Raw genomic sequence first — 14095 nt, 5'->3', positions numbered from 1 at the left:
CGCCCCTCTCCGATGGCTCATTCCCTCTGGCTGGCCACACCCCACTGGTCCTTCATGATGGGACTCCAGTGTCCCCTCCTCTGGAAAGCTCTGCCCCAGCTGCTTCCTGAACTGCAGTTCCTGTCCCTGATTCTAATAACTTAATATCTTGGAACTCAAGATGCCTCACACCAATGACAATTCATATGGCAGAGTATCTTTTCATCTTTCTTCTTTAATGAAATACATCGTAGTTTCTAGAAACATGGTTTTGTCGCATCAAGGAAATGCAACGACCCTGCCCCCCCGCCTCTATCTCATCACCAGGACTACTGGGAGGGCAGAAAGGAGGCGATGCCATCATTTCCTACTGTCGGATAGAGGTCTGGACAGGAAGGAGGTCCCTGCTGAATGACTGAATTAATGAACACATTCTTATAACCCACAAGGTAGGATTAACTGGCAGGAGGATAGTTTGATCAGGTAATCATGAAGTAGTCTTGAGTAAGCTGGGATAGCTGGGTTAGGAACAATCACAGCAGTTCACCCTAACATGTGCCTGTCCCAGAGAGGACACCTGGGAATCTGCTGGTGACTTCTGGGAAGTTCAGCCTAACATGTGTGGGCCCAGGAGAGGACACCTGGGAATCTGCTGACTTCCGGGAAGCCTGGGAGTCAGGCTCCTTTTCAGAAGTCAGCATCTCAGATGGGCTCCTGGATCCATCACCCAGCCTCTGAGAATCCTGTGCTGTGGCACTGAGGTAGGAGAGGAGCCTCTGTGTGTCCTCAGAGGATGCCTCAGAGACATGGTGCATACTGGCCATCTTCCAAAGGTCCAATGGTATGGTCACCTTTGTCTCGAATGGACTCATGATTTCTGGTAGGAAAGAGCTCTGCCAGAATACACTGCACAGGTGCAGTTACAGATGCCAATACAATAGAACCAGAATGGACTCTGCTCACCCATTTACGGGAAGACCCCCTTGCTCTAGGCCATGTGGGCTTCATTGCCATGGATAATCCAGAGCTTCGACAGCAGGTGACAGAGCTGTGGCAGCTGCCCTGAGAGATTTTAGCAAACTCTGAATGCTTTAGTTTCTCAAGGGAAGGGTGATGGGACAGAAAGGACTCCTTCAGCTAGAACAAGAGTTAGAAATGAGCAGGCTCCAACTACCTACTTTTGCAAATTAAGAAAGAGACCTGGAAAAGTGCAGTCACAAGCAGGTGTCTGTAATATTAAACCCACTTCCTAGTTCCCTCCCAACGAGACTAATAAAGGGGTGGGGGTGGGCTGGAGCACTGGGCCGATGCCAGACTGTCGATAGGATGTAAGGAGCCCCGTCTCCCTGGCAGACACTGGTCCTGCGTGGTGTGCTGGCAAAACTCGAAGATGCCCGGCCACCTACTTGTCTAGACTGCCCTCCCTTGACTGGTGGGCGGGCTGGGAATACGGTGGGTTATATCTCAGAAGACTCTGTCTCAGCAGACCAGAGAGGGGCATTCTTCTGTTGGCTCAGAAGCAGCAACTAACCATGCTGTCAAAGAAGAGGCCTTGAAGCAAAAAACCAAGGGCAGCCTCCAGGGGCTGAGAGCGACATCAGTCCTGCAACAGAGGGACAGGAGTTCTGCCTGGAAGGCGGTCTGTGGGAAAACCTAGACCGGCCAGCCCGTGGTTTCAGCCAGTGACACCCTGAGCTGAGAACCCACTGAACCGAGCTGGGACTCCCTACCCACACAACCGTGAGCCTACAAACGGGTGCTTGTTATGTCGCCAAGTCTGCGGGAAATTTGTTGTGCATCAGAGATAACTAATATAGATGGTTTTTCACAAGAATGAAGGACAGCAGAATAAAGACACTTCTCAGAAGTCTTCCTAAACACTTCAACCACACCCAATAAATGGACACTCTTTTGCTTTAATCAGATAAATAACGTAAATAATAAAAATTCCACTTAAAAAAATCTGTTATATTAGGTCACGTGAAACAAATGTTAGGTTTTGTTTTATAAATAAATGGGAATTTTGAAAGCTGTTGTTTTAATACTAACAACAGTCACTACATCTTTATCCTATTAATGTTCAGCCTCAAGAGATTTAGGTAATGCATAGAAACTCATGAGCCAAAAAAAGGATATTCTCTAAACTGAAGGATCTGTGCTTGGACATGATCTTCACAGACCTGGCGCAGCTGTTTGTAGAGTGTTGGGGAGACTTTGTGAGAACAGAGATTTTCGACAGCCTAAAAACAAAAGGAACAAGTGAATTATTCACCATGAATAACAAATTCGTTCTTTAAAAAGACCTGTGTATGTAAATAAAATCACAATCATAACAGACAAGCACCCCCTTCATACTTACAAAAACTACAAATAAACTGTTATGTTTAAGTTCAGGGTGATTACTGTCAGAATACTGGAATCCAGGAAGGGTCTGGTAAAAAAGGTAACAACAGCTAATACCGAGCACAGATCGGACGGCACACCTACGTCAGCCCATGACACCTGGGACCCCGTGGCGTCCCTGCACACATCTGAGCATCTACAATGCCCTATTTTTTTTCTAGTGCAGCAGTCTCTAAACCTGGCCACTCACCACTCTTACCCGGGGACTTTAAAACAGATCTGGATGTTCCCATACATTCATCTGAGGTGGAAGACACTGGAAAGGTGGATGAGTTTACCTTGATGATTATAACATGCAACCAGGTCAGGAAATCACTGCTCCGGACCCTCAGTGACCACCTTCCACACAGGTGGGCGAGCATTAGGGCAGTTTCTGCCCGTAGCACAGTAAGGACGCTCCTGAGTGCCCAGGCCACACTGGCTACACTGTACTTGTTTCCTACATATTTTTCTGCAGGCTGCATGTGTAATTTATTTAGGCTTGTCTTAAGTTAATGAAGAAACAAGTTTTTTAAGCAGAAACATTTTTCTTAAAATACCTTTATCCACATCAAAAAATAACGTTTGCATATTCTCACTGGTTCTAATAACATTTCTTTTCCAATTTCATGTACAAAACCAGCATCTCATTCAATCCAAGTGAGATACTAAAAATAGAAGTGTAGTTTTTTCTACTGACTAGTTTTGAATCATCTAAAAAAATATGGGGGAAACACTTCAGAATCTGAATTTAAATCAAATACTCTATTCCTGAGGAAATAGGTAACTTAAGTTTTTATAAAGCTATTTGTTGTAGCAAGACTTGTAAATATTAATAGTTCCCATGTTTAGGATTATAAGATTGCTACCTATTAACATAAATTAAATAAATACAGTAATCACTAGTGTATAAAACACATGCACATTCACAAAGGTCAAAAGGGAACACGGAATGAAGATATTAAAAATTATAACTTGTTTTTTAGCAAGTTTGTTATCAGTGCAACAGCACAATACAGCATTCCCCTACGTGCTGCCTTGGTCTACAAATAAGGGCTCATCTACACTGTTAAAAGCCCCGAATTTCTTTCTCAAACCCTGTAATTCCTTCCCTTTGTAGTCCTATCTTTATACTTCAGTCAAAGATCTATCCTTGTGTTTCTGAAAACCCAAAATAACCTGCTGACAAATGCTTTTGCTCCAGTAACTAAATTATTGGGAGATCCATAAGCATAATTATTATGAAACGATTTTGATGCAATACATGAAGAAAACGTATTTTCTTTGGTAAAAATCAAGATGAGCTTGGTAGTACGTGTCCCTCACGGAACATCTCACTCACGGAACCACTTTGCCTGCTCTCATTCCTGAAGGAGTCGTCAGTGTCCTCAAAACAATCTTACCCCAGTTGTGACATGCTGTCACTGTTGATTTTACAACACCTTTTCTCATCTATGTCCTCTTTGGCACATATTTACTATTTACATGAAGCACACTTAAGATCTTTTCTTAAAACAGAACCCGGGGGCCTCTTACAAGCACCAGCCAAACCCTGGCGTAGACAGGTTTGCTGTGGGTGCTGTCCTTTCTCCATGTCTTTTGCTGAGTCACTGCTGGTGTCTTCATGTTACAGGCACCCTCACTGGGAAGACAGAGTGCGGCCCAGCAGGGCCCCTGGCTGACTCTTCTGTCAGTTACAGGAGCACCACAACATACAAGCCCCCTCCCCAAAAGAAGTGCTGGAGACAGAGTCCTGCTTTGGGGAGCAGAAATGCCCGCTGTGGGGTGTGAATTGGGAGTCCAACGGTACGGTGTGTTTCACGTTACCCCTCACATGTGTAAGAGGCACAGCAGACAGAAGGAATTCAGCTAATCCAAGGATGACAGGAGGGGGAGAAGCCCTGTGTTAGTGTCTTCCTCGCTTTCACTCAGCCATGGCGGAAGCCGCCTGTCCAAACTGCCCAGGCACAGCTCTGTAATCTAAGTCTGCCAGGCCTCCACACCCAAGCCCTCTCCAGGTTGTCGTCTGTGTTGGGACAGACAAGTGCACTGAAGCCAGACAGATGGGCGTACGGCAGATCAGACACTGGTCCCTGTGCAGGGTGGAGCCGCAGCCCCCAACATACTTGGCCCTGAGTGTGGAATATCCAACAGGACATTAAAGAGAGCCGTGGGGTGGGGGGAACGCACGGGAGCAATGAAATGAGAGCACACGGTCCTGGAAGACGATCTGTTTCATGAAAGCCTCGAAGGCCAAAGCTGAGACCAGACAGAAAAAGGAGTGGAGGGTACCGCAGTGTGAGAAATCGTAAAAGAGAAAAGCAGGCAGATACTAGGACCACATATTTATGTAGATGAAGGGAAAATGAGAGCCAGCCCCCAGCCCTGGGGAAAATCACACCTGGGCCAACCTTACAGAGAGAGGTGCACAGGCCGGGGCCACACCAGAGCTCACACTTGACAGCCGGAGGCTGGCACAGTGCTCTCCTGGCACACATGCACAGTTCCGGGTGGGGGGCAGCTATGTCCCCTCTGTAAGTGATACTTGGTCTTGAAGGTGGACCCTACTCAATCGTGGACCCACTGAAAGGTGATGAACTCACCGCTCGGAAGAAAGCGCTAATGGGGTTCTTGCCCGTAGGAAACGAGTACAGAACGATGCGGAAATTAAATTAGAGCTCAGATCTGAGTGAGAGAGTATGTTTGAGAGGGATCGGAAGTCATCTGGATAGGGGCTTTACGGCCAACATGGGCAGCGTGTGCTGCAGTACCGACCCTGACTCCCAGTTCCCAGATGTTCACAGTCAACTCCTGAACACAGACGACTAATCCCACTGAGCGCTCAGAACTGCTGATTTATGAAATCCTTTCTATTAAGCTGAATAGATTTGAGTTTGGATATTCACCTCTGTTTTTGAGCAACTTCTGTATGGAGCTCGCTGTTGATTAATTTGTTACTTTCTCGAATCGGTCCATCAAATAACATGTTTATATGTGTCTACTACTTTCCGGGCCTTTTCAATCAGTCTGATCAGTTTGAGCCATCTTATTAATACACTCAACACCTAACCCCACATTCCCCTTCACTAAATCATCACCAAGCAGGAGGACTTCGGAGACCTTAGTCCGTGACTCAGGATAGCATGGCTTTCCTCAGAACAGTAAGTCTCCCATGATGGCTTTGTTTCTGGGCATCAAAAGTGCCTGAAATCAGCACTTAGCCCTTTCCCTGAAGCCCTTGTTGAAAATGCAGACTTCAGTTATCTGTTGTCCACTATGCTGGCAAACAGGACTAAAACGTATAGGCAGGAGACACACAAGATAAACTTTCTTCCGCAGGTGTTAATTCCAGACCTAAACTCAGATCTTTAAAAACAGACTAAAAAGATCTGGGCATTGAAAGTCTCCTCGCCTTAGCTCTGTCGGAGGAAAGTGTGGACGGGGCATACGTTTGTGCAGACTCTCCTCTCACCACACTTTGAACCTCCCTCCTACAGAGAAACAACAGGTGGACTGTAGCAGACACACGGGAGCTAATTTCTCCTCCAGGGAGGCCTCCTAAAGTGTCCATGTGGTAAGGGATGCCTTGATGGGGGGAGAAGAGACCCCACTTTGGGAAGACTAATCAATATCAAAACGTAAAAGCTTCTCCCTCAAATCATCCTGAAAACTTCCTCGAAAAAACCACACAAAAACCTAAAAAAACTTTCATACTTTGGTGAGATCTGTCACTTTCACACAAAATTCTTCGCGAAGTATATACCACACCACCTCAGCAAAAACTGCAACTGTACTTTGAAACACCAGGTAAATGCACTGACTGCTTTATCACAAGATCAGGATAAGGCAAACATTCAATAACTACACAATGATGTCACTTACTATTTCTACCCTGTTTGCTTCCAAAAGATCTGAGCAGCTCATTCCCCAGAGAGGTACCTGAAACCGGGTACCTCTCTGTGAGTGGCCAGGAGCCGGCCTGTGCCCCTGCCTCCCCGCCGCCCCTGCCTCCTGGGATGCCCCATGGAATGTGAGATTCCATTTTGGGGGTAAGCGCCCCCAGCCCTCAGGGTGTCAAGACGCACACAGACACCCAGGGCACCTGGAACTAGTGTTTATAATAACACGTGCAGTGACTGTTATAAACCACACTGTTCATTCATGGTAACACATGCGGCGACTGTTATGAACTACACTGCTGGGTAAAAGGTATGGCAAAGTCATTCTATGAAAGATGACAGGCAATCGATCCCAGATGGCCAAATCTCCAGGAAGAGAAGAATAAAGAAACCTGGCTGCGAGATATAGCAGTTTATTAAACTAATAAACCTATGAGAGTTCAGACACCTGACAGGACTCCTGCTTCTGGCCAAGATGAAATAAGGGGACTAGACTAGCCTTTCTGACTGAATTAACCAAATGTCACACAAAATGTGTGAAATAGCAGTCTGCGAAGCATCGCACATTGGGCTGTGAATGACAGCGACCTCTGGGAGGGAAACGAGCTCGGACGCTCCCTTCCTATGTCTCTGTTTCCAGGCAGTGGAGAGGGGGCCGGGAGCTGAGGCTCGAGTCTCCGAGACAAAGGCCTATAGGGAAGACGTGTGGCCACAGAGGGCATGGACATGAGCAAGGAGAGGTCAAGGGTCCCCCTCAAGGACTCGCCACCTGTGTGTGAGCAAACTGCTAAGGACAGGGAAAGGGACAACAGGGTCTGGTGCCCACACGGGACCTGGAATAGCACCTTCCTACGAGCCAGACTGGAAAGCCGTTAAGACACTGGGTCCTGAATACTCAGTTGTGGGGCGATGAGCCCTGGACAAAATACTGTTCTAGTCTTGCCTAACAAATCTTAAAAGTAGGACTCTAAAAGATCAAAAGGTTTTCAAATAATTTAATATGTCCAGAATGAAACTCAAGAATATTTATAGAAATACAAAAACATCTACCCACAAATCAAGATTCACAATGTCTGACAGTCAATCAAAGATTATCAGATGTGCGATGAAGTAGAAAAACACAACACCTAAAGGGGAGAAAAAGCAGTCGAATGCAGCCAGAAGCCGACAGGAAAGAACTGGAAGACAGACACACGGAAACAGCTATTATAACTGTATCCCCTCTGTCCAGAAGTTACGTAGTGATGGGAAAGATACTGAGAAGGTTCAAATTGAGCCCCTAGAGAGAAAAACAATGCATGGGATGAAACTTTCACCAGATGGCACTACGGGCAGATTAGATGCCGCAGAAGATTAGCGGACTTGAAGACACGAATTACCCGAAGAGCTCCAAACCCACCAAAGAAGTCCGTGGTTTACGAATTCTCCACAAAGCCAAGGTGGTTTCACCGGGAACTCTCTCAAACACTTAAGGAAAAAATAATACCAAGTCCATACAAACTCTTCTAGAAAACGAAAAGGAGGGAACATTCACAACTCACTTTATGAGGCCTTCATTTCTGAGACAAACTCAGACAAATACAGTACGAGAAAGCAACACACCAACATCCTCCATGACCACAGACGCAAAAACCAATGAAGTGACAGCAACCTGAATCCCACAGTACAAAAAAGGGTAACACACCACTGCCAACTCAGATCTGTCCTGCAGCTGCCAGATGGGCTTGCCACGTGAAGAGTCAATCCATGCGATAAACTAAGAAAACAAATGTCATATGACCACCCCAGCGGTTACAGAAGAATTCATCAAAGTCCAACATGCACTTCTGGGAATCTCTCAGCAAATTAGGAATGGAAAGGAGCTTCCTCAACCCGATGATGGGCACTTATGATAAGCCAGCATCACACTCGATGCTGAAAGCCTGAAGAAGGCTTTCCCCACTGAGATCAGAAACCAAACAAAAACTGTCTGCTTTTACCACTTCTACTCATCGTCATTCTGGTGTTCTGAACAGTGCACTGAGGTAAGAAAAGGAATTAAAAGGCATGCAGATTAGAAAGAAGTAAAACCATCTCTTATCTCTGTTCATAGGTGACATGATGGTCTATGTAGAAAACCTGATGGAATCCACAAAAAAGCCACTGGAGGAGAGGTAAGAGAGCAGTATACCAAACCAATGTATAAAAATAATTTCTATTTCTATACACTAGCGAAAACCAATAATTAAAACTATTATTTATAATACAATTAAAAATATGAAATGCTTGGGGTGCCTGGGTGGCTCAGTCAGTGAGGCATCTGACCTCGTCTCAGGTCATGACCTCACAATTCGTGGGTTTGAGCCCCACATCAGGCTCTGAGCTGCCCGCTTCAGATTCTGGGTCTCCCTCGCTCTCTGTCCCTCCCTGCTTGCACTCTCTCAAAAATAAATAAACAAAAAAAATATGAAATGCTTAGGGCTAAACCTCATAGAAGCTGTATTAGACCTACACACTGGAACTAGAAGGCACTGCTGAGAGAAATGAAGGAAGACAAAGCAGAGAGCCGTCCCTTGTGATCAATCAGTAGACACGATATCAGGATATCAATTTTCCCCACACTGATCTGGAATTCAACATGATCCTAATCAAAACACTAGTCGGCTTTTGTTGTAGAAATTGGCAAACATTCTAAAACTCATATGGAATTGCAAAAGACCGCTACACACGCACTCAAGTGGCTAAAATCAAAAAGACTGATAATAGCGCGTGTTAGCAAGACTGCAGAACACCTGGAGCTCCCCTACACCTGCTGGTACAGATACCAGAGCCTGGGGGCTCAGTCGGTTAAGTGGCCCACTCTTGATTTGGGTTCAGGTCACGATCTCACGGTTCCTGAGATCGAGCCCCATGTTGGGCTCCACACTTAGTGCAGAGCCTGCTTGGGATTCTCTCTCTCCCTCTCTCTGCCCCTCCCCTACAAGCAAGCATGCATGCATGCATGCTCTCTCAAAATAAATAAACTTAAATGAAACATATGTCCACACAAATCATCTTTGTTAATGTTCATAGCAGCTTTATGCATAACAGCCCCAAACTGGAAACCCAAATACCTGTTAGCTGGTGAAATGGTGGTACCCACTACTCAGCAACCAAGAAACAAATTACTGTCACACAGTAGGCATGACAGTCCCAAGCACTATCCCAAGCGGAAGATGAAGGTTCCGCTTAAGGGAGATGCTAGACTGGTGGAATATAGCCACAGAAATCAGTGGTCTGCAAGGAGTGGATCAGGGGAGAGACGAACTTTTTCACGTAGAAACATTCTACATCTTGACTGTGGTGGTGGTGATTTACACGTCAGTATAAAATGTATTGAAGTACACATTATGTATAAATTATACCTTAATAAAGTTGATCTAAAAATAGAATAAACTTATGATGATTTAAGACAAAAAGGGATGTATGTGTATCAAACTGTCAATAGTAGTCTTCTTTGGATGATGGGAGTATATATAGTTTTAATTTTCTTCTTTGTGCTTTTTTGTAATCCCCATTGTTTTTATGATGTAATCACTCATACAAACAAAAAAAAAATTTTAATTCAAGTCCTTTAATAGAAATTGTGGTATCATATTGTTACCTAAAACGTAGATAACAGACTAGTTGATGAGTGCCATTCTTTACAAATGGAAGATCAGAGAAACCAGTCTGCTTATAAATGGAATACGCAAATAGTAACGTACTTTTGACCATTTTTGTGTTAAAAATGGAACATCTTTACATGAAACGTAACAAAATCTGTCTGCATGTCTTTTTTTTTTTTTTAATTTTTTTTTCAATGTTTATTTATTTTGGGACAGAGAGAGACAGAGCATGAACGGGGGAGGGGCAGAGAGAGAGGGAGACACAGAATCGGAAGCAGGCTCCAGGCTCTGAGCCATCAGCCCAGAGCCCGACGCGGGGCTCGAACTCACGGACCGCGAGATCGTGACCTGGCTGAAGTCGGACGCTTAACCGACTGCGCCACCCAGGCGCCCCTGTCTGCATGTCTTAATAGCAACAATCACAAAATGAGAAAATCTATGAACCAGAAGCGCAGAGTGTCCTATGTAACCGTGAAGTTACAACAAATCATGTCTATTTAAAAAAGTATGACAGTCGTGTGGCTCTTAGAAACACATCTTTCTCCCGAAATGGCATAACTTTATCTTTCCAGGCAGCTTAAGCCTGAAAATAAAAATCCCACAACCACCAACCACCAATGAATCACGCAATGACCCGGGGGACACGCCGCCCCAGGACTCTTACTGTTCTTGCGGAAGGCCGATGCTTGCGTTCCCGCTACTTCCCTCATTTCCGACTCTGAAACAACACTGAGGACCACCCGACCTGCGTCCGCACCACACTTCCTGGCCCTGGACCGGTGTGTTATCTACACAACCGTGACAGCACCCAAGCGAGCGAGGCGGGCCGGCAGCGCCGCCCGCCCCGGCGGGGCCTCACCTGGTACAGCTCTTCCAGGTTGTACCTGATGGAGGTGCTGCTCTGCACGGCTCTCACCGCCTCGTGGAGCTTCTGCCAGGTGTCCTGCGTGTAGTTGTCCGGCAGTTTGGGTCTGTCTGTGGGTCCGGAGAGCCCGAGTGAGGCGGGCGCGCTTCACAGAACCATCTCCCGCCCCCCACCCCCACCCCGGGTCCGCCGGGCCGCCGCGCGAGCCCCGCTCCGCCTTCGCCGCCGCCGAGCCCCGAGCGGGAAGCGCACGCAGGTCCGCAGGCGCCGGCTGACCCCGGCACGCGAGAGCAGGACGCTGCCGGGACCTCTGGCGGCGGAAGAAGTGCGCTGCCCGGGAGGCCCGGTTCCTCTGGCCGGTGCCGCGGGCGGGAGGAGCCGCGACCCCGGGCCCCCCGCGCCCCCCCCGCCCCGCTCCTTCCCGGCCGGCCGCCCCGCACCCACCTCGGAAATTCTTGATGACTAGTTTCCTGGAGCCGCCGCCGCCCGCGGGCTTGGGCGACACGGCGGCCGCGGCCAGGGCCGCGGGCTTGGTGAGGCCGTTGGTGTGCCCGACAAGCGCCGACAGGGCGCCCTTCCTGGGGGTCTCGTCGGCCATGGCTGCGGCCGGGAAGCAGCGGGCGCCCCGCCCCGTCCCGCCTCCCCGGCCGCGCGGGCGGGCGGGCCTGTCGTCAGCACCGCCCCGGGCCGCCCAACCGCCGCCCGGCCGGGCCGGCGCGACCGCGACCCCGACCCCGACCCCGGCCTGACCCCGACCCGGCGCCGGGCCGCGCCGCGTCCGCCGCGCTCCGTGCGGAACCTGCGACAGCCGAGGGGGCGGCGGGGCGCAGGCCCGGTCAGCTCCGGGGCAGGCCCGGGCACCTAGGGGCCGCGGACGAGGCGTCCTCGCCGAGGAGAGGCGGCGAATCGCAGAGCGGACCCCGGCCTTCCTCAGCCCGGACGTGCCGCCATGCCGGCCCGGGACGCGCTCCCGCGGATTCTGTCCCTCCGGAACCAGAGCGCGGGGAAGGCGGGGGCGGAGGGACGCTGGCCCGGACGGACCGCGGGCCGGAAGTGAAGTGGCCGTGGCCGGACGCGCAGGCCGCGCCCACATCCGGTGGAGGGGAGCCGCCATGGCGCACATCACCATCAACCAGTACCTGCAGCAGGTAACGCGCTCCGTCCTAGGGGTCTGCAGCGGGAGCCCCGCGGCGCTGGCGAGAACGCGTGGGCCGGAGCCAGTCGTCTCTCCCGCTCTCTCTGCCTGAGCTCTTAGCCGCCAGACGGGAAGCGAGGGCGACTGAACGGGCACACTGACGGTGTTTCCCGGGAGCCCAGGGGCGGACCGGTGAGCGTTGACCTCAATTTAGGGACGTGCGGCGTGGTCCTAGCCGACCCGGAGGGCCTGTTAGCCACGCTGAGCAGTGGGGCCTCAGCCGTGGAAGGCCTGGCCCAACGACAAGACCCCGGACAGATACTGGTGGGATGGGGTAGGCAGGTGGTCCGGCCACGAGCGCTAGTGGAGCAACCATCGAGGAAACGGTTAGCACCGGCGGACTTTGTATGGAAATGCATCTCACGGGAGTTTCGTCCTCACAGCCTATTAACGGCAGAGCCCACTGAAAGCATAAGTGTTTATGGATTCAAAACTTGCATTGTGTCCACTAAACTGTGCTCATTCCTAGAACTGGAACCGTGGTGATAAGGAAAAGAGGGAGTGGATTTTAAACATGTCTTTAGGAAACGTTCCGTTAACATTCTATGGCTGAGGGACTGGGAGAATAAGTGCCAAATTTCCAGCGTGGGCAACACATGAGCAGAACAGATTTGGAGGGAAAACTAAACTCGGTGTTGGACATGTTGAGTTGGGGGTGTCTGTTGACAACCAGATAAAGATATCTAGATGACAATTGAATACAGTCTGGCATGATTGGGACCGTTCATTGCATAGATATTTGGTAATTTAGTTAAAACAGGAATCCTGAGAAAGCAGATACATGCTTTTTAAAAAATTTAAAACATGCAAGTATGCATTCATTTGCCAATCTTTTGATTGAGATCTAAGACCTTTCTTTTAAGAAGTCTACTGTGGCTGTATCTTTGCAGAGTTAAGGTTTTCTAGTACCAGCTTATTTAAAGCTGGAAGGAAAGACATTTGAGAACCAACTTGAATAGAGACTCTCTAGAATTTCATGTTTTTCTGAATATTTTACAATTCTCTTGCTCACAGCTAAATCCTTTTTGGCATTTTGCGTGCCTTGAACATAGTCTGACTCACGTGGAGGCTCAATACAATTCATTGACAGGATAAATGGGGGTAGGTAGAAGGGAGTGAAGTGCAGTGATTTGCCAATGCTCAGACCTCCTCATTCTAGTGAGTACTGAAGTTAGAGTTGGTGCTGGCCCAAGTTTCACAGTCCTCTGTTTCACCAAAGTCTTTCTGGATCCTGTTCCTGTATTCCCAGGGGAATCTTACTTGATGAAGTAGTTGGGTGATGGGAAGAATAACCACTAGTGCTTGTTGAACTCTTACTAAGAACCTACCACTGTTGTTTGTAGTAACTCATTACTGCTTTTTCTAGGAGGTGGGTCCATTGCAAACCTCATTTTACAGAGGAAGTTAAATGGTTTTCCAGGGTCACGGGGCTACTATGTGGCCCATTCAGACTGGGAGTTCTGGCCTTAGAGTCCATACCCTTAACACAAAGCTCACTGCCTCTGTTAGCCTGAGTTTCAGCCAACGTTTCCTGTTTTAGTCAACCTACCTATTTCTCAGGCTCCAAAGTATGCTGTTTTTTGAATCTCAGTGACTGTCAGTTGGGTACAACTCCATTCCTTGTTTCGTACTTCACAGTAACTTCAGCCAGCAACTACCCATGGACAAGTCATGTGTCTGTCATTTCCTGTGTTCTCTGTGATAACTTGATAATAGCACTTGGGTCTGGGGTTTGGTTTTACTCCTCGTAAGTTTATGAGTTCTCTTGTTAGTTTCTTGGATGCTCACAGAACACATGCATTCCTGGGTCAGAGACCAAGGGCCTGTAACTCAGTGCGGTGGGCAGTGTGGGGTCAGCCTGTTGGTTCCCTTGGATTCAGTTCCCATTGGAGACTCAGTGGGCTTGGAAGGGTGCTTGCACCTGCATCCAAGAGAGAAACGCTGAATGTTGGGAATCCACCCATTTTGTAGAAAGCAGTGATTTAAGCCTGCGTTTTGTTTAGGGTTAGGGATGAGGGGAGACATTGCTTCATTTCTCAAGGTGACAGCCACATAAACAGCCCTGAGCAGTGGCCCAAGTGAAAGAGCTAGAGGTCAGGGCCTCATGGGGCCAGCACACCCAGCTCGAGAGCCCGCAAAGGGCTGTCTT

The 14095-nt window shown here is 48.5% G+C and overlaps 2 protein-coding genes across 8 annotated transcripts in view; one reads left to right on the top strand and one right to left on the bottom strand.

Moving 5' to 3' along the window:
• The window catches only part of CUL4A (cullin 4A), a 46820-nt gene extending 35346 nt beyond the window's left edge, over positions 1–11474 (bottom strand). For all 4 annotated transcript variants that reach the window (XR_007150719.1, XR_007150718.1, XM_047851479.1 and 1 more), the window contains exons 1-3: positions 11196–11474; positions 10746–10861; positions 2116–2219 (exon numbers count right to left, since the gene is read on the bottom strand). Coding sequence is in view for 2 of the 4 variants with exons in the window: in XM_047851479.1 (XP_047707435.1) it covers positions 2116–2219; positions 10746–10861; positions 11196–11349 (374 nt within the window). In the remaining 2 variants the exon portion in view is untranslated. The remainder of the gene's footprint in view (positions 1–2115; positions 2220–10745; positions 10862–11195) is intronic.
• Positions 11475–11714: 240 nt separating this feature from the next.
• PCID2 (PCI domain containing 2) overlaps positions 11715–14095 on the top strand; it is a 35104-nt gene continuing 32723 nt past the window's right edge. For 3 of the 4 annotated variants that reach the window (XM_047851524.1, XM_047851515.1, XM_047851530.1), the window contains exon 1: positions 11715–11899. In XM_047851524.1, the coding sequence (XP_047707480.1) occupies positions 11864–11899 (36 nt within the window). In that variant the 5' untranslated portion in view covers positions 11715–11863. Of the gene's footprint in view, positions 11900–11930; positions 12079–14095 lie in introns of those variants that run through there. The other variant, XM_047851540.1, reaches the window with a different exon arrangement.

The sequence above is a fragment of the Prionailurus viverrinus genome, chromosome A1 (genome assembly GCF_022837055.1).
Source record: "Prionailurus viverrinus isolate Anna chromosome A1, UM_Priviv_1.0, whole genome shotgun sequence".
NCBI lineage: Eukaryota > Metazoa > Chordata > Mammalia > Carnivora > Felidae > Prionailurus > Prionailurus viverrinus.
The sequence above is the reverse complement of the archived record's forward strand: the minus strand, read 5'-3'. Positions and strand labels throughout refer to the sequence as shown.